We start from the raw sequence: 21,414 nt of genomic DNA, 5'->3' as shown, positions 1-21,414 counted from the left end.
AAATTTTTGATAAAACACAGATGGAACTGGAAATGTTCACACCAGAAAATAACTGCTTCTTCCAATCCTTAGCACATCTGGAGATGTAAGGAGTGGGCACTGTTGCCTCAAAAATCTAGGCTTAGAAGGGGGTAAAGGGAGGGCTAAGAGGCCATCTCCACAGGAAGCTACCCACACCCACTATGTGGGCTGATGGGATTAAGCAATGTTCTATGAAAGCCATTACCACAAGGCTCAGGGCCAACTAGGCCACCAAGGCAGTGGATGACACTTGAGTGAACTTGTAAACAGGCGTGTAGGGCCTATAACAGAAGCCCCACTCATAGGCTCATCAATGATTTGAATTAACAGAGACTTCTAATGGCATACAGAGATGAAATAAACCCAAAGTCAATGTTGCCCAATTTTTCCTCCCCATATGGGTCCTCTACAACAGTGGTAGTGAACATAAATAGGGTCAGGGGGCACTGATCCATATATAAAGATCCCTGCAGGCCACATACTCACTTAGTTTTCAAATGTAAAGTTACCTACATTTTGTTGTATTTTTAATTATTTTCTTAAATATTTTCCATTTACATTTTGCTCTGGTTCAGGCTGTATTTAAGAGCATTGCCAGCCACTTGTGGCCTGCGGGTCAGTGTATGTGACACCTCTGCTCTACACCATTTCCTTCATCCAGGTTCTGCTGGATCTCCTCCATTCGCAGGGTACTCACAGCTTTTTCCACTGCTAAATAGATTTAATTGCAAGGATGCTTCCCCTACTAATTCATTACCAAAAGAATTTGCAGTTTCACCATCTTCATCAAACTAACCACGACCCTTCTATACTTAAAATATGGTCTTCAAGAGTTGATACTGTTGAAAAAATCACCAGCTTGAGATTAATCTGATCAGATGAGCCTTTCTGAATCTCCTCATTCCAGACAACAAACACAAACTTTGTCACTAGGCATTTGGCAGGACCTGGCAGACCCTTTGGATCCCCAGTACAATGATGCATCAGAATAGGAATGTAGTGAAGGATTATCTGAATACCATTCCAAATTTGCTTCTCCTTATAAAGGGGTCCCTTTGGTAATTAACTAATCCAACTTTGATAAATTTCAAGATCTACTTTATTCCAAATTCTCCTCCAGAATAAAAAGTGTTATTGCAGAGTATAGCTGGAATTCTTAAACAATGAAGGGAAACCTGACTCTTCTGAATGTTTTATTAATGTTTTTAAAAAATGTAATCATAAATTCTTGGAAAGGACATGTCACAATAACCTAACCATCGAAATTAGAGCAAAACAATACCAGCTGGCCCTCCTGTGAAGACATTTATGAGACATGAATATATTCCTATTACATTTCATCATGAAGTTTTAAAAGAGGAAATTTAATAAAGAAAAGTGCCCTGCATAAGGGTTAAAAAAATTAACCACAAAAGTATAGGACAGGGCAGACATGGCTAAAAAGCAATTCATGTAGACATATAAAGAAAAATAGCTCATGTAAACAAAAAAGACTCTGGGGATTTTAGTGGCCATAGGCTGAATGTGAACCAAGGCATGATGAGCACTGCTAAAAATAAACAGGACTGTAATCTTGGGCTGCAATAACCAAGGTGTATACATGATGTCCAGATTCTGGGGCTGTCCTTGACCCTTGGTCAAAACCCACCTGGAATATTGTGATCTGTTCTGGGCTTCCTAACAAGCAAAAGTGTATGATGGGGAGGGGATCAGGATGGTAAGAGGACTGGAAACCAATGCCAATCAGAAATTAATAAAATAAATGAGATATGTGGCTGGAAGAAGAAATGCCTTAGGAGGGCCATAGACATTGTGTTCAAATATATGAAGGGCAGGAAAAAGATTTGAGACTTGTCCTTTTTGCAATGACTGTGCAGAACTAAGGAAATTATCAATAAGAGACAGATCTCATCTGCATATGAGGAAGCACTTTAGAACCAAGAGAGGTACCTCAAGAGAGAATGAAAATGGATGACCACTCATCTCATCAGAAATATTTTGGAAGACACTCTCATGTTTCTGAGAAGAATTCCAAATTTGGAACTCCCTGATTTTTCAAGGAACAAGTAATCAAAAAAGAAGAAATGAAATGAAATGAAAAAGAAAAGAAATGAAAAATCATTCTAGTTTTTTTTAATGTACAAAAGAGTTAATTTAAGAAGGAATTTTAGTAGGAGGCAGATATAAGTAGGACATCTTCAAAACAATTATGTTGAATTTACTACACTTTTTAAAAAAATGTATTTTTTATCCAATAAAGATTCATGGTTTCATAAATGATCCACTTTTTCTGTGGCCCCAGACACCACCTACCACAGACCCAAATGGAGGCTGCCTAGGTCTCTAAGCCCAAGAACTCCCTCTCCCCAAACCCTCAGACCACTAGCCCTGCCTCTAAACCCCCACAGTCATGGTCCAGGGAATCAATCTTTGTGGGGGGTTGATTTTGCCAACAACTGCCTCTGCAAACCTTCAGCCCCTGACTCAGTAGCCACAGCTACTAAAGACACACAAGAAAGTTCTCATCCTTAGAAATAGTTATGGTTTTAGCAGTGAATTACCATCTGCTTATAAGAACCACGAGGTCGTTCCTTCTGCCCTCCAGCTGCTCCTTCCTATACATGTCTCCCTTACTGGAATGTAAGTAGGGATTGTCTTGCTTTTCCATTTGTACTCCCGCTGCTCAACAAGGCACTCGGCATACAGTAAGTGCTTGATAAATTCTTTTTCTCTTCATTTATTTTCATGTGTCAAATACACAACAACCTCCCCAAACATAACTTTTTTAAATGATAAAACATTTTAAATGATAAAACAAAAAAATAATAAAAAAATTTTTTAAATGATAAAACTATTTTTTCAAAAGTGCTCAAGGGGCTATTATCAGCACCCTTTAAATCTAGAGAAGCACTGTAGCATAGAGTACACAACCCTGATCTCAGAGTCAGGAAAAGCTCATCCTCTGACACATACTGGCTGTGAAGCCCTGGGCTGCAGGTTCGGTGCCCAAGCAATTCTCTACAATTATAAATTACAGAGCACTTGCAAATCTCCATCAGTAGAGGGAGTTCCTTCATCAGAAATTTCCTGAGCCAATAAATGAAAATAAAATGGGGGAGGGGGGGGCGATGATGAGATTTCAGGTATCATACTTGATCACATCAGTTTCCTCACCTGTAAAATACAGGGGTTGGGACTGATCTCCTTCAACATCCCTTAGAGAAAAGGCATAAAAGATGCTATCTACCCCAGACTAGATTAAAATGCAAGTGGGGAAATAATTAAAACAAAATAAAACAGAACCACAGATAATATTACCTTGTTGTTTTCCAAATCAATACACATCCCACAGGGCTTCCCTCTTGAGTATAGTACCATTGCCTTACAGCTCTGAACTTGTGCTCAATGTGGTTATCTCATTTCTCTGTTTTGCTGGCAAAATTCAAGCTTGAAACCTGCCTATAAAACTTAACTCAATACTTCAGGGATCTGTGATTTCATTGGTTAAAATACTGCTTCAACTGAGGCAGGTTGCAGCCTTTTCGCTTTAGCAGACACAATCTTTCAAAGATTATGGTCAAAAACTTCAACACTCGAGGAATGGCTAGCTATTATTTTTGCATAATTAAGCAGGGTGTATCCTCTGATGAAAAAGAGACAGTCTATCCATTAGACTCTAAGCTCTTTGAGGGCAGGGACTATATTTTGCCTCTTTTTGTAACCCCAGCTCTTACACAGGTGCCAGCCACATAGTAAGCGCTTAATAAATGTTTTCTATTTTACGTATTATAATCAAAGCATTAATATTATTACCAACCCCATTAAACAGGTATGGAAATTGACACCCAGGGAAAAGAAGTTTGTAAGTATCAGAGCTAGGACCCAAACCTGGGGTACTTGCTTCCACCACCACTGGAGAAGTTTTAAGAGGGGCCATGACAAAATACCATTCTAGCCTTTGCATAGACAGTAGCTCTGACCAGGAGGGGGTTATTGGCTTAGAGTACTTTTTTAAAAAAAAATATTCATTTTTAGTTCTCAACATTCACTTCCATAAGTTTTAAAATTTCTCCTTCTTCTTCCCCAAGATAGCATGCAATCTGATGTGGGCTCTACACATACATTCCTATTAAACACATTTTCAAGTTAGTCATGTTGCATAGAAGAATTATATAGAATGAATGGGAGTAACCATGAGAAAAAAAAAGAAAAGAAAAACAAAATAAAACAAAAAGAAAATAATCTCTGTGTTCCGACTCCATAGTTCTTTCTCTGGATGTGGATGGCATTTTCTACTGAGTCCTTCTTAGCATTGGGAAAAAAAAAAAAAACATAGTAGAAAAGCTTCAAAAAAGCCAGCTTATTCTGGAACTGAGGATCTCTGACAATAATACTTGCTTTTAAACACTGGAGATAATGATCAAATTTTAAACTCTTGCCATCATTCAAGATGCTGGATCAATCACTTAGGACCTGAGAAACATATCCATTCATCTGAGCATTCTGAGGCTGGATCTTTATTTCTAGAAGGTAGTTATAAAAATGCCATCTTTCAAGGACTTGTCACTTACTGAAGAAATTGCCATATAAAATTACACGGTGTGAAGAAATTCATAAAACTGGTATTCATCTAAAACAATGCTCAATGGAAATCTAGACTTTTTTAAAACTTCTACTCAGTTTACTCATGAGTTTAGTGACTATTCCTTTTCCAGCCTGCCCTCAGATTAAAGTCTTGGGGTGATGCTCACCAGTCCCTCTCCCTGTCCCTTGCCACCCCCACTGCCTTCTATTCAGACCATTGCCGATATCTGTTCCTCTCTGAAATCTGCTGCCTTTCTTTCCATTCTCACCTTCAAAGCTGTCAAATGACTTTTGACTTTGCTCCCATCTGGGTTAGGATAGCCTCAAAACCCTGGGCTCAGGTCCATTTGACAGAGTAGGAAACAGAGTCCTTGAGAGGTAAATCAATCTGCATGAGATCCCAGGAAAAGTTAAGTGGTGGAACTGGGAACCAAATGAAGAGATTCTGATTCTGAGTCCAGTATCCTTTGCAGTGGACCATCATGTCCTTACTAGAAGTATTTACCAAGGTTTGAGTAGATTCAATTCAATTCAGTTATTAAACACCTACTGTATACTAAGCAAAAATATAAAGACAAAATTATTCCCTGTCCTCAAGGAGCTTATGTTATACTGAGGAATCTAATGACTCATAGGAATGAGAATGGAAGTTCTTAAACTACAATACGTGAACTTTTACATATATGTGTATGTATGTGTGCATATATATTTATACACAAATATAACTGTAGGTGATCATATATAAAAATATATACATATATATATATAACTTTCAATATAACTGATGTACTTGGTATTTCTATGATTATGCATTTAAAAACATTATTCTAAGAAGGGGCCCATTACAGACAAAAAGTTTAATAGCTATGTATTTAGAGGAAAATGAGGTCTTAAAGGATTATTTAATCCACCTACCTACTTTTACAAAAAAAGAAAAAAGAAAAGAAATTTGACACCTAGAAGTACTTCTAGTACTAGAAGGACACCTAGAAGGAGTTAGTGATTTTTATCATCTTTCCCTACCAAGTTCCACTTTTCCACTTAGTGGCTGAATTTCTGCCCCTTCATCTAGACTACCTTCTGACTTGGGATCTTTGTACTTCCTGACAGACCTCTCTGAAGTTTAACTTCCCACCTGTCTGAACTGACTGCAACTTAGAGCTTCACCAAAGAAATGCCTTCCCTGGCCTGCCTTGGAGAGCCAGCCTGAGCCTGGGGCCATGTTTCACCCATTCGTCATTATCAGTCATGATTTATCTGTTCCTTCCTCCCCACAGACTAATGGCCAGCATTCAGAGCTAAGGGTGGGCCTTGCCCTTAGCAGCTGCTGGCCTTGATTCTACATTCAGTCATCTAATCTTGGCTTAATTCTGAGAGGGGGTCTCTATGCCTAGGTTTGGCACGTCTTAATGTTGCTGAATCCACCATCACCCAAGCATGCATTTTGATGCCTTCTCTTTTTCTCACATCTAGTTGAGACTATGATAGGAGAGTTAGAAGGGACCTAAACGTAAAAAAAGTTAGTGTTTTCTCCTTAGCCAACAGTTACTCTATAGCTCTTGAAAAATCATACTTAAGAATCTGTGATTTCAGTAGCATGAGGGCCCCCTCTGATAGAGACTGAATCTCGTCAAACTCAAACCTAAAGAAAAATCTCCACAACATCTCTGACAAGTCCTACACTCTCCTCTTGAATATTTTCAGTGACTGGAAACTCACAAACACATAAGGTACCTCAATATACTGTTGTATAGACAACTCTAATTAGGTCAACTCATTAATCAATTGTCTAATTAATTAGACAACTCCAATCATCAGGAAGTTCTTCCTTATGTTGAGCCTAAACCTCGATCTCTATAACTCCAACCTATCATTGTTTCTGATTCTGTCCTCTGGGGCCAAGCAGAACAGATGGGATCCTTCGTTGACTTGACAGTCTTCTCAATTCTTTTTATGGAAATACAAAAGGCAAGAATTATACCAGGGAGTACAGTGGAAAGAATACTGGATTAGAGTGAGAAGCTCTGGATTCAAATCCTGGCTCATTTATTTGTTCCTTGAACAACAATTGGTAAGTCATTTAAAACTCTGGGTCTGTTTTCTCTTCTGTAAAATGAAAAGTTTGGGTTTAAATATTGGATCCTGGGATCCAATGAGTAGATTGCTATTTGTACTGGTAAAGGAAGTACTTACCCCACAGAGATAACAGAAACATTGAAATAGTTCCATCTATATAATAACAGTAAAGGTGATGATGATGACTGGGATGATGCTAGCGTTTAAATATGGCTTTAAGGCTTGGAAAGTACGTTCCATATGCTGTCTCCTATATATGATTCTCATCACAACACAGTGAGGTAGAAATAACTATTATCCACATTTTACAGATTAGGAAACTGAGGCTGAGAAAGGTTGTATGATTTGCCCAAAGTCATACACTTAGCAAAACATCTGACAGGATATTTGAACTCAGGTCTTCCTGATTTCAAGACAATGCTCCAGACACCTCATTGTGGCTGTCTTATTTTTCCCTATCAGACTAGAAGCTGCATGAAGAAAGCTATTATATATAATGTATTTGTATCTTCTTTCTCACATTGCACTCCTCGTGGTAGATTTTTAATAAAGGTACCTATTGTGTAAGATATAAGTTCCTTTAACATTGTTGCTATTGAGTTGTTTCAGCCACGTCTGACTCTGCGATCCCATCTTGAGGTATTCTTGGTAAAGATACTGGAGTGGTTTGCTATTTCCTTCTCCAGCTTGTTTTACAGAAGAGGAAACTGAGGCAAACAGGGTTAAGTGACTTGCACAGGGTCACACAGCGAGTAAATGTCTGATGCCAGATTTGAGCACAGCAAGAGAAATCCTCCTGACTCCAGGATCATCATTCTATCCATTACGCCACCTAGCTTCATATCCTTAAAGACAGGGGCTGGAATGACAAATACCATTGTACCCCCAACTCCTAGTAAAGTGTTTGGGACAAAGTGAGTGTTTATTAAATATTTGCTGACAAATGACTAAATGAATGCATAGATGTGGCAGGCCAAATAGAAAGAAGAAAGCTGTGCCCCCACACCAGCCTGTTATCACAACCAATTTGTTAGCAAAGTAGGTGTTATAAGGGCTATTTGAAAAAAGTTGCTAAATATCCTTCCTCATGCTCCTTCTATCTTTCTCTCTCTCTCTGTCTCTCTCTGTCTCTGTCTCTGTCTCTGTCTCTTTCTCTCTCTCTCTTTTGGAAATCAGGGTTAAGTGACTTGCTCAGGGTCACATAGCTAGCAGGTATCTGTGTCTATTTGAACTCAGGCCATGCTCTTTTAAAGGTGAACCAGGTATAGAAGAGGTAGACAGAACACAGAATCCAGGAAAGGAACCAGACAAGAGTGAAAAGGCCAAGCCCAAAAGGCAGAAAAACAGAACACAAATGTGAGTAGGGCAGAATGTGAAGAATTTGGATCAGCAGCTGAGTCTGAGCCCGCCTCTCAGCAGGGAAATGCTGTCTGGGGTGCAGCCCTGGGAAGCCCAGCCCCTCACACATACCGCACCTCTAGTACAGCGACTTCCTGCCCATTTCGAAGCAAACGGAATGTCAAGGGGTGTTTGGAATCCAAGCCTGGAATCACTTCACAGCCACGGAGTGGAATGGAAACAATATGGGTCTTCAGATCCGTTCTATCCTTGTGGAAAATGAGCTTATTATCTTTCACTCTGCACCAACGTTCCCGCCAGCGGTTATTCGAGAGCACGTTCAGATATCCTGCAGGGAAAGCAAATGTTAAGACACTTTATCCTTCCCAGAGAACAGTACAGTGGGTTGGGGTGATGGCAGCTTTCTCAATCCCCCTTTTCAAGGAAGAGGGTAGGGGGGAAGTGGGAGATCGAATTCAAGGAAGGTAATACTTGTCAAATAAATCTGTTCCACAAATACCATGAAATTATAAATGTAGATAAACACAGAAAAAAAAAGTCAGGGACCAAGAACTCATAGTATTTCATCTATTCTTTGCACTTAAGATCAGGTTAGAAATGAATCATGCTCCCAAAGTCTCTTTTAGTTCCAGGTACCACAACTTCAGTGATGGGCTTTGGTGGGATGGGGAGAGTGTCATTCATACTCTGGCCAAAACAATGACAGAAAATATAATGCTTAACATGAATTGTAATGTATATTTTGGAACAAAATATTTAAAATACCATGCATTGATAGGGAGAAATGGGAAAGCATTTTTTTCCCTCAGGAAATATGAAAATGTTTCCAAATGCTCTCTCTCTGTCTCTCTCTCTCTCTCTCTCTCTCTCTCTTCCTCCACCCTCTTTTAAATTCTTTCCTTCTTTCCGGGGGGTGGGGGCATTAGGTAGAAGGAAGGACCCAGAGAACATTTAGCTTGGAAATAAGAATACCACAATGCAGAAGAAAGAAATTGAAGTTAGAGTCATTTCAAGCTGTGGGTCTTCTGCATCCTACTTAAGACTTACCCTGGGTAAGTCCTTCTACTTCTGAGTTTCAGTTTCACTGGGGCTAATGGAAATTCATAAGACAGGTGATAAAGAATGCCAGCCATCTCCTGAAAGAGAGGCGGTTGGCCTCAAGATGCAGAATAAGCCATCCATTTTCAGAAATGGCCAGTGGGGAAATTTGTTTTATATGACTGTGCAAATTTATTAAAACGACTTTTTTTTTTCTCAATATGGAGGAGGGAGGGAGAATGGTGACTTTGGAGAGGATAGCTAAACAAAAAAGAAAATAAATTTAGATCACTGAAGAATTTTTTTTTAATGCATTAAAGAGAATAGAAGGAAAGTCCAAATGATAGAAAAGTAAGAAAATTTTGAAAATTACCTGTTAAAAATATTATATATTCCAAAAGAAAAGCAACCTATAAACAACGAAGACCTATATCTTCATAAACAAGCCTCTTTTTTGTTGGGTAACTGCATGTATATGAAAATATGCATAGATATGAAAATGGCCATTGCGTTTTACGTATGTTAAGTTCAGAATTTTCTTCAAATTAAAATAAAGGTGCTATAAATTGTTTGTACATTTAAATTTTTTTTCTTTCTCTTTGATCTTTATGGAGTATAGGCTTAGGACCGGTAACTCTTGTCTGAAAAGTGACGGACAAAACTTTCAGAATGAGACACCTTTTCACATAGTCCATGCAGAGAGATGCAAATGGAAGAGAGGAAAAAGAAGGGAGAAAAAAATAAAGTTAACTTTAAAAGGGGATGATAATAATAAATGCCCTGCCTGCCTTATTGAGTTGTCAGTGAGAATCAAATTTAATAATATATGTAAAAATGTCTTTGTTTTTCCTTTTGTCCCCTCAATGGGGGAAGGTAGAAGGGAAAGAGAATGGATTTTTAATCGAAATAATTTTCACAAATAATGATGTAAAGCACTTTACTAATCAGCTGTTGTTATGATCAATAAATAATGAATGCCATAAAAGCTATCTTCAGATGCAGGGGCAGAATTAGGAACGGAGACTGCAGAGGGCAGAAGAAAAGCCCTCCGAAGAGCCCCAGGGGATATTAATTACAGTGAGATATACTTCAGCTTAATAAATCGAAGCCCATTTTAAAACTTAAGATCTCAAACAATGAAATACAGTCTTAAGGTAGCAAGCTCCCCATTACTGAAAGTACTTCATTAGCAGCCTAGATGGCTACTTGTCAGAGATGTGGCTAAGCTATTTTTTTTAATTCAATTATCTTTTCATTTTCAGTTCCATTCTCTCCCTCCCTGCAAGCCCTCCCCCACCCATTGAGAAGGCAAGAAATATGATATCCATTATACAGATGAAGTCATGCAAAACCTATTTCTGCATTAACCATATTCCCACTACTCCCCATCCCTCAAAAAGCAAGAAAAACAAAAAGAAAAAATTGTTTAAATCCACACTCTGAGTCTATCACTTATCTATCTGGATGTGGAGAGCATTTTTCCATCATGAGGGTATTTGAGGGAATTCAAACATTGAGTTGGTAATTAAATGAAGGTCAAATTCTGAGTCAAAAAACTCTTTCTAAGTCAATGATTCTACGAACTGTGAAGGTGGCATATAGTAGGTGCTTAATATTTCTTTAATGAATGAATGAAAGCTGAGAATCACAGAATGTCAGGGCTGGAAGAAAAAAAATCTAAACTGTTTTCAACCCAACTACAGCTAGCATTGGTCCATTCATAATACTTAGTCTATAATAATTAGTCCCATTCACAATACGATGGGACAGCATTTTTCAGGGTATTTTATGTATTCATCTGAAAGCCCCCTAAGGAAAGGTATCTTCATGATCTTGATTTTGTAAATAGGGAAGTCCTTGGTCTCCAGATCACTGACCAAATCAGAGGTAGCATGACCTAAGCATGAACAATAATAGGATTAGATTCTACAGATTAGCTCGTTATTATTTCCAGCAACTCTGAGAAGGCAGGGAAGTATTCTAGTTGAGGCTTGTTGAATGGAATTGTCCACATGATTTACTTAAGGAATGTTTATTAAATTACATTGAATGAATACTGATTCCCACTGATGATCAACCCTGATTCTCAAACCTTTATCTCTGGTGCCAATTTGACACTCAAACTCTGTATAATGGTAGTTAGAATGGGACTTGAGAGTCAGGAGAGCTGCGTTTGAATTCAGCCTAGATACTCCGCCGCTGTATGACCCTAGGCCAGTCACTTGGCCTCTCTCATCACTGCTTTCCTTCTCTGAAAAAAAGGGGAATAAAAATACTTGCAATTATCTACATTCCAAGATTTGTTTTGTGAGAAGCCTGATATAAACGTGCTTTATGTTTATTATTGTTGGGGTGTTGTGATGAAGGTCCACGTTTCATAGTGGGGTTTAACTAAACAGTTTTCCTGAAGGGTCGATGAAATCAAACATTCTCTCTGCCATGAATATGCATCATATTCCAGGTCCTGTGCCTGGTGCTGGGGAAAGAGATGAGAAATGGCCCGGCCTCTGACTTCGAGGGGCTTTTTAAGTATTGTCAGCCATTGAGTACACATGGAAGGTGCTAAAAAAATGAGATGAATGAGATCATAGACTTTAGACCTGAAAGGGGCCTCAGAGATAATCTAGTTTTCTCCCTACCTACCTCCAACTCTGCCCTCCCACCCTGTCCAAGGTCCCAGGTCTTCTGATGCCAATTCCAGTTCTTTTAATACTACCTTACCCTGATTGACCCGTATGAACTGAATGAAGGCATAGTAACAGTTTTTCAATTTGTAGCACGGGAAAAATATTTTCAAAATTCATATGATTTAGATTTCACTGAACATTATAAGCTTTTTGAATTACACATACAAATAAGACCTAACCTACCTAGGTCTCAGTTTCTTCCTTTGTAAAATGAAACTGCTGGATCAGATGATCTCTTTCAACTCTAAATCTTATAAGGTATGATCCTAGAACTAAAAAACCTTTACTTTGTGACACGTCTTTTTCTTAGATAATAATAAAGGCCAGAAACAGATTTGCTCAAGTGTTTGAGATTATGTTGCCCTCTCATATTCATGAAGCACAAGTGTTTCACTTGGCTTTTAAACTATTTTTCAAAGCAGTGTTCTCAAGGACAAAAAACAGGTCAAGAAAGTGACACCTAGAGAAGAGAATGGAAGTGACTTATCCAAGGTCACTTTATATGTTTGCAGCATAGCCAGGATTATTTTTCTAGTTGAAGGTAATGATAGTAAGTGATGGTGTTCTCAGTGAGACTGACCTTCATAAATACAGCTTAGATTTTTAAATCACACTTTTCTCATGTGCACATGGAGAGTTTCCTGGCTGTTCCAAAAACAAAAATCTCCAAAAGACTTGGAAATCTAGAGCCATTTGCACAGATCCTTCTCAAATGTTACTAATCAATCAAACAATTCATCAATAAGCATTTAAGTGCTTGTCATGGGCTAGGTCATACAAATACAAACATAAGACAGACAATCCCTCATCTCCAGGAGCAACATTTTCTTCTCCAGTTCCATTTCAGGCTTCTTTCTTGCCCTCTCAGTTTCATCATTAAATGCTCTCAGGAGGATCTGGCTAAGTTAGTTGGGTTGGATGCCAAACTGCCACTAGCTTACTTTCCCCTTCACTACTTCTCCTGTAGGAGTAGCTGGTTTATAAACGTGGTCCTTCTCACTTCAAGGATGGCTTCTTCCTCAAAGAGCTAGGGAATGATTGTCAAATTCAAATCAATCACCAATATTTTCCAAGCTCTGAATATGGGCCCAAGCATGTCCAAGATGTTGTAGTAGGAGGAGCAGGAGGAGTAGTAGTAGAAGTGGTTGTAGTAGAGGTGGTAGTGGTACTGATAGTAACAGTGGTAATAGTAGTAGCAACAACAGCAGCCATAGTAATTGCTAACATTTCTATAAGCTATGCTAAGTACTTTACAATTTTATTATTTTATTTGATCTTCACAACAATTCTGCAAGGCAGGCATTATTATGATCCTCATTCTACAACTGAGGAAACTGAGGCACAGGTAATACCTGAGGTCGGATTTGAACTCGGGTCTTCCTGACTCCAAGCCATTTCATCTCTCTGTGCTATCACAGGACTTGTCTACTAAGGCACAGATGAGATGTTGATTGCTCTGGTTGAGGAGGTTCTCATGATCGGGGTTTCTTACAGAGATGATATCACAGATCCTTTGAACATTTATTTCTATACTCAATAAAGCCAGTACAAATATGTGTCTGTGTATGTATATAGTGTCTCTGCTCATGAGGAGCATCTATTTAAAAAAACACAACAAAATCAAAATACATAGGTCTAGGTTTGTTAGAAAGAAACTGCTTTGTAAACCATGAATTGCTAGAGGAAAGCAGCCTATTATTGATATTACGATCACGCCTCTATGGACATCCTCCTCTGGCACCTCACTGGGGCTGTGGGATCTCAAAGGCTGATCTCATTGACTGTGGTTTCAGTTGTGTGTCACTCCTCATTTGGGGTTTTATTGGCAAAGATCCTGGGGGGGAGGGGTTGTCATTTTCTTCTCCAGCTCATTTTACAGATGAGGAAACTGAGGTAAACAGGGTGAAGTGACTTGCCCAGGGTCACACACCTAGTAAGTGTCTGAAGTCAGATCTGAAGACAGGAAGATGAGCCTTTCTGACTCCAGGTCTGGCATTCTATCCACTGAGCCACCTGGCTGCCCTATACTACCAGGTTTCGAATACAGGCATAGCAACAAACCAAGCAGCTGTCCTCTTGGGGCAGCCAGTTATCTCTGCACTTACGAATCACTTTGTTTTTGCTTCTCGGGCTGTATATTCTCTGCCTTCATCCCCTTAGAATGTCAATTTCTTGAAGACAAAGCCTGTTGTCATTTTTTTGGTTTTCTATACCAAGCACCTAAGTATATATTTTATACATATATGTATATATACATATATAATAAATGCTGTAGCAAATACTCCTTGAATTGAATTGCATCATGTTTTATGGCCCTGGGAAGGGGATGTTCTGGATACTAACCCACTGGTCCTAAAGGGTGAATGCTTGCCCTCAAGTAACTGAACTTCCATGCAGGATAAAATTTATTCCCAAGGCTGCATTTGGCCAGATGTCATCAAAACACCATGACTCCTCTGGAAAGTGATGGTCTAGACACAGCAGGCATTGTTAGTACATTGGGGGAGGGGGGTGGGTAGAAAAGGGGATTCCTGGATTTGGTCTTCGGCTTTCCAGAAAATGCCCAATTTATATTTAGCATGTTTCCATTTCAAGCAGAATTAATAACACATAGCAGACCGAATGATATTTTATTTAGATCTGGTCATTTCTATGAAATGACTAAGCTTTTATCTCCTTCCTCTGATATCCCAGTCCCCAAAGAAGAAAACAATAAATCACATTGGTCAAGAGCCCCAGTCTTTTATGTGTTTTGAACAACATTGTGATGTGTTAAGTTTTCTGGATACTGCTTCTGATTCTGGAGATATAACTTCACAGCTTCACCCAAAATAATAGAACAGGAATCCTGAGCACCTCACAGGCTCCTCAAAGTGGAAAATTCAAATTCATGAAGCACCACCAGGAGAAGGGAAAAAAATCTGCAGAAAGGAGACTTGAACTTGAAAGATGGCTTGACCTCTTGGAACAACTTGTGTGCCTATGGCTATGTCACAGCTCTACGTCTAAATTTCTTTTATATGTAAAATGAGGGGACTGGATTAGCTCATCTTTAAGGGTCCGAGTAGTTATAATAGTCTATGATCCCTAGGGATAGACACAGACTCTCTGATACTCAGCAGCTCCCCACCTCAAGTATGTCAGCCTGCTCCGATCTTTCACCTCTTTGGAAATCTCCCAAAAGATGAACCAAAGAAGGGTTTGGCAATTTTCCCAAGAGAAATGCCAAGTGAGTGTTTTGAATTTCCTAATAGGGGAAAGGGAAGATATTGTAGTTGTCCTGGAAGCCATATTGAGTGGAGTATGTGACTTTTTTGACTTTCCAAAATGTCCTTTGAAAATTCAAATATCCCTGAAAGGGCATCAACACCCTGCCTCCACTGGTCCATTGATTCAATCAGCTAACACTTGGGCAAGGTTTAGAATCCCACTGTTTTAGAACTGAAGACAACCTGAGAAGTTATCTTTTGTTTCCCAAAAGGACCTTTCAGAAGGCCTGAGCTGTCCATCACAGAGAGAATTACAAATTTAGAACTAAAAGATCTCAGAGGTCACCAAGTCCAACACACTCATTTTATAGGGCAAAGAGAGAATTAAGCGACTTGCCCAAAAATCACACAGCCAACGTCTGAGGCAGAATTTGAACCCAGGTCTCCCTGACTCCAAGTCCACTATACCATTGATTTTAAACACAAACAGAAACAGACACTAAAAAGAAATGGAATGATCCCTGTTGGGCACATCTTGATTTAGAAAACCACAAATCACCACTATATCTATACCTATGTTTTATTGCACTTCTGTTTATTTTGCTAAAGATTTCCCCATTACATTTTAATCTGAGTTGGATCCATTAACTGAGGAGTGTTGTAGGCTAAAGTCTGACACCTCCACCTCATACCATACCTGTCAGCTCCTTACTAACTGTAAGTCTGGATAAATGCCTCAGTTTCTTTATATGTAAAATGACTGGGTTGGATATGATGAGCTAACTTTTGCTGATACTTTATAATAAACTCTACTCAGTACATAAATGACCTGTTTAACATTCTAGACGATTACATAGCCAGCCTCTGCTGGAATATTTCCGGAGACAGGGAGCTCATTATCTGATGAGTCCGTCGAGGACATTTTTAGATTGTTTCTACTGTGAGAAGCTTTTATATTTCCCTGAGCAGAAACTTCCTGCCCTGTAATTTCCTCTCTTTTGGTTCTGACTGTATCCTCTGGGACCAAGTAAAATAACACTAATCTTTCTTCCAAATGACAGCTTTTTTGTATCTGGGGACAAGGATCATTGATTCAATCAACTGGTCCATTCCCTCCTTCCTAGCTTCCCCAAGTCTTTTCTTCTTCAAAGTGAACATCCCCAGTTCCTACAGACAATTTCCATGTGGGATTACATCCCTCCAGTCCCCTTATCACATCTGTATTATTATTCAGTCTTTTCAGTTGTGTCCAACTCTTTGTGACCCCATTTGAGATTTTCTGGGTATAGGTACTGGAGTGATTTGCCATTTCCTTCTCCAGCTCATTTTACAGATGAAGAAACGGAGGCAAAAAAGCCTTGAATGGCTTGCCCAGGGTCACGCAGCTAGCACATGTCTGAGGCTGGACTTGAATTTAGTTATTCCTGACTCACTGTGCCACCTAGGTGGTTCATCACCCTAAAAACCCTAAACTGGATGAACTCCACATTTATTGACATCCTTCCTAAAATGGGGTGTCCCCAATAGAACACAACAGTCTCAATGCATCTGAATAGTTCATAATGTTCAAACTCCATGTTACAGCCTTAGAGGGTGACTAAGCAATTTGCTAAGGGTCCCTCAGACAACAGGTATCAGGTAAGACATGAACTGAGATCTTCTCTGTGAGGCCACTTCTTGCCCTCTAACCAGATTGCCTCTCATACCTCAATTAATCAACAAGCACTTATTAAACATGGACTGCGTGCCAGACATTATGCACAATATTGGGGGTACAAGTATATACACAAGTCAAGCTGCTTCTCATGCATATATCATCTAATTTAATCCTCACAACAATCCCAGGAGGAAGAACAGATGCTTTGATCTCCCACTTACAGATGAAGAAAACAAGGCTCAAGAAAGTTAACAACTTGCCCATGGTCTGGCATGGTTAAGTGTCAGAGGTGGGCTCTGAGGTCAGGCTTCCTGACCCTAAGAACAGACTGCTTCTCTGTAGTTACATCTCCCACCTGCATGGGATGGCTGTCTCCTTCAGAGCATCCCTAGGAGGATGGACATTGACTTCACAAACCTGTTGGCAGTATTTTCTTTTTTTGTTTATTTGGCTTTTTTTATTTCGAAGTATTTAATTATTATAGGGATGGGAGTGTCAGGAAAGGGTTATTATGCCAATCACAATTCTATCAAGAAACAGATAAAAAGGTAAATCACCGTTAAAACAACTGTTTAACCTCAATTCAAAACTACGTTTATCACAAAATTAGAGATTTAGCCCTAAAAAGGACTTTAGGCCATCAAACCCAGCTCATTCCTTTCACAGATAAGAGAACCAAAATCCAGAGAACTCACATGACTCATCCAAGGCCATTCAAGTAATAAATGGCACAGACAAGATTGGAACACAGCACCTCTAACTCCAAATCTGTCATTTTTTCCACTATACCACGCTAACTAGGACCACCTCCTTGAGAAGATCTTCCTTGATTCCCCTTTATTAATACTTTCTCCCTCCTGAAATGATTGCCTATTTATTTAACCTTTTATATGTTCTATCTCTCAGTAGAACATAGGACCTTAAGGATAGGGACTTCATTTATAATGAACATTATTTTTCATGGCCTTTCTTTGTATCCTCAGAGCTTAGCCCAGTGCCTGGCACACAGTAGTCACTTAATAAATGTTAGCTGAGAGAATGAACTGAATTCAAATAGATTCAATAAACCTCCATTAAATACCAATTATAAGCAAACTTTGCCTTGGTGAAAGGAATTCCCTCACTCAGTATTTCCCTATGCCAATAAAACTATAGTCTCTATCCGAAGCTACAAGCAAGGAACGCAATGCACTCTTCAGTCTTCTCTGAGGTGAAAGATTTGCCTTTCGAGAGCTGCCAAAAGAGCGGGTCTGATGAATAACATAACCGGGGAATTTTATTTTGGGTGTGGCTCAAAAACTCCAAGATGTATTTTCTAGTGTGGTCATTAACTGAGCTCAGATGATCACTTCCCAAAAGGCATTTTAAAATAGTTTTGACGAATGGAAGCATGGTGGGAATAAATGTAGCTTCCTATGTTCCACCTCCCCACAAGTGAACTATTTTGGAGGTGCTCAAAATCATCTGAAAGGGTAAATCGGCATCTATCTATTGAAGCATCAGTCTTATCATTAATAACATTTCAGATTGCTCTCCTATTAGTACCAAGTTCCTCAAGGAACCTTAGTCAGTGAGGCAGATTCATTGAGAATATATTATTGGTCAAGAGGTTTGGATCTTCTGCAATCCTCAGATCACACCCCATTGGTATTCAATGAGGACAGCTCTATCTGGGACCAGTCCTGTCATTCTAAATAGAGCATAGCTATGAGTCTAAAAAGTAATACTTGTCTGCCATCTGACCATAACTGCTTCTCAGTCTTGAATCACTGTCTTACATTTAGGTTGGGCTATGTTGTCTGGAAAGGCACTTTCTAGTTCTCCCATTCCATGTTCTAAGGTTGTTTCCAGCTCTTTCTTAGGTTCTCAGATCAGCATCTGCACTAACATTCCATGTTCTATGTTGTAACATTCTGTGTTCTAAGGTCCTTCCCAAATATCTTAGATTTTAAGGTCGATTCCAGCTCTGACCTGCTTCAATAGGATGCCCTCCTTTGCTCTGCATCCATCGTCCTCGCTTCCAATCTGGCTCTGACATTTTTTGTTTCCCTTATTCTCAGGTCCTTTCTAACTCTACCCTTTGCTGATTCTCTGACTCTGTAGTACTGTAGCTAAAAGTACATAATGATCCTTTTTTTTCATGAGTCTTGCCCACTGATCTGGCTTCCAAGTGCGAGACCCAGCCTTGATATTCTTACATTCATTTTCCCAGTGAAAGCCTACAGAGGCCCAGCTGTTCCCACAGTATTTCACAGAAGAGCTGGGTTTCGAACTCACAACCCCTCATCCCTGGTATGACTGTCTTCTATCGGCCCAGCTAGTTCAGAATTTCCTCTATGTGGGGAAGCAGAGAAGCAGCTGTAGCAGGCTCATTTTGGCAGGATCAGTCTACTGGACCTCTATCAAGGTCACCCTTCTGCTTGATACTTCACAGCTGTGCTTAGGGCTGGAAATAGGTCTTTTCAAAAAAAACCCAACATATTTTCTTTTTACCAACATCCAAAAGGAAGCATTTGCCTCATCCCTACACTCCCATCCCCTAAATGCTAAATTAGGTGACAGTTTAAAAATTTTGTGCAAGAATGATATTCCTTCAAAAGAACCAAAATCCGAAAGATGTTGATGATGCATCTTAAAAGAAATACACATGGGTAATTATATGGCTACTGAGTTACAGTGATCGGCAGCACCTCCAACAGACACTCTGCAAAACCATATTATTGACTATATATATGCTCACAAATGGAAACCTAGCTTTGTTTATTTACAATGAGTTAAGTAAGGTTATTTGCCAAGCCTTCCAAATACATGAGGCTTCTACTCCCTTTCTCCCCTCAGCAGGGTGTGAGGACTTCCCATCTCAACTCCCCTACTGCCCTAACTTCACACCGGTCCCTAAGGTGGCCACTGCTTCCACCATATGCTTTTCCATCATGAAATCCCAGGCTTTAGTATCACCAATCAGGTCCACTAAAAATCCATGGGAAGATGAAAGAATCACAGAATGTTAGAGTTGAGAAGGGAACCAGGACAATATCTAAACAGCAAAATCATAAGATTTCAAGTGGGAAGAGGGAAAAGAAATCATCTGATAAATCCCCCTCATTTTACAAGTGAGGAACCTTGAAGCCCAGGCTTGCCCAACAACACATGTAGCAAATAACAAAGTGAGATGTGAACCCAGGGCTTCTCTCTCTGTAACAATTCCTTATCATCTCAAAATTTCCTAAGATCTCTTCATCCTATTGTTTCATAAAAGGAGTTAGTTCGTTATAAAAACAATTTTACCCTTGACTATTACCTCCCTGAATTCACCTCCTCTGCTTCTTCTCACCACAAAGATTCTCAAAACTTCCTCCACTTGTCTCACTGGCCGTCACCCCTTAACATCTTACATTCTGGTTTGTACGATGGCCATTCTAACACAATTTAGTACCAAACATCTCTTATTTGCCATATCTGATGTCTTATCTCCTTTTTACCCTCTCCTGGACCTTAAGAGTTTTCAACACCATCCATGACTCCTTTCCCTGAGACTGCCCCCTCTCGATTTTCTGGATATTTTTATCCGACTTTTTCCCTATCTCACAAGCTGTTTCCTCTCAGAATCCTTTGCTGTCTCCATTTCCTCTCCTTCCTTGCAAAATGTGGCTATGCCCCAAAGCTCAGTGCTCCGTTCTCTCTTCAGTTTCCCTTGGCAAGCCACAGGGTTCATTCACATAACTAACTATTTAGAGACGAGAAAAACATGCCTTCTTGTGGTTCCTCACACACGGCACTCATGTCTTTGCATTGGCCAACCTCCATGAATGGAATGTATTCCTTCCTTGCCTCTATCTTGGAAGAAGCCTTACTGATAGTGCAAAGGTCAAATCTGTTCAATATCTTAATTAGAATGAGCCCAAATTATAAATGAGGTGAGTCTAAACCAAGTACTTAACACAAATGCTGGATTGGAGGTAAAATTCTATACTCCAGAAGAGGAAAGGAAATAAACCCACATCTAAAGTCTCAGAAAACACCCTCTTACCACAGGTGGGCACATCTTCCTCAGCTGACGAGGTCTGTTCATCCGTAGACGGCTTTTTCTTTCCTAGACCAATGATCTTGGTAATCTTTTTCCCAGTGACTTTTGTCACTGTTCCCTTGGCTTCTGACTTTGAACTTTTTTTCCTCTTAACTATAAAAAAAGGGGGAAAAATCCATGAGTGTGTTGTAATAACAGCCAACTTGGGGGTGAGGGGGAGCAACTGGATCTTTTATCTAGAGACAGAAGAGATCTTAGGGAAGGTTAGTATTCTGGGCTCCACAATGTATATAGATAGATTCCAGGAGATCCTTAGTTGAAAAAACAATTACATCTCTATTCTCACTAGCCTCTAATTCAAGTTAGAGGAAGAGTTTCCTTTGAGTAAGAGTTAAAATACAAAATCCATATTCTGGTTTTCCCAAACTGTCATGACACAAAAGGGTAAGTCTTCCTGTCTTAGAGGTTGTTCCAGTGAACCCCATCACTCTACAAATGAGTACAAAGAGGCTCAGAGAGGTTAAAATGCTTCCTTATGGTCACATATCTAGTGTCAGAAGGAGGATTTGAACCCAGGTTCTCTGAGTCCAGAGTCACTGTCATCGCCATGAATCCCTTGAGCCATGTTCCCTTCCCTGTAAAATATATCAGAGCAAATTCAGTCTTAAAAGGATTATCATAGATTGAACAGCTAGCATTTGCATTTTATAGCTTTTATCATTTTAGAGTGCTTTATAGTTTATACAGCTCTTTACC

General features: G+C 39.5%; 1 protein-coding gene across 7 annotated transcripts in view; it reads right to left on the bottom strand.

Moving 5' to 3' along the window:
• The window catches only part of AFAP1 (actin filament associated protein 1), a 236,082-nt gene that overhangs the window by 43,920 nt on the left and 170,748 nt on the right, over positions 1–21,414 (bottom strand). For 5 of the 7 annotated variants that reach the window (XM_072620155.1, XM_072620154.1, XM_072620151.1 and 2 more), the window contains 2 exons: positions 20,662–20,811; positions 8,157–8,368 (listed from right to left, as the gene is read on the bottom strand). In XM_072620155.1, coding sequence (XP_072476256.1) covers positions 8,157–8,368; positions 20,662–20,811 — 362 coding nt within the window. The remainder of the gene's footprint in view (positions 1–8,156; positions 8,369–20,661; positions 20,812–21,414) is intronic. The other 2 variants (XM_072620152.1, XM_072620157.1) reach the window with 1 other exon arrangement.

The sequence above is a fragment of the Notamacropus eugenii genome, chromosome 6 (genome assembly GCF_028372415.1).
Source record: "Notamacropus eugenii isolate mMacEug1 chromosome 6, mMacEug1.pri_v2, whole genome shotgun sequence".
NCBI lineage: Eukaryota > Metazoa > Chordata > Mammalia > Diprotodontia > Macropodidae > Notamacropus > Notamacropus eugenii.
This window is presented reverse-complemented; position numbering and strand designations above follow the sequence as displayed.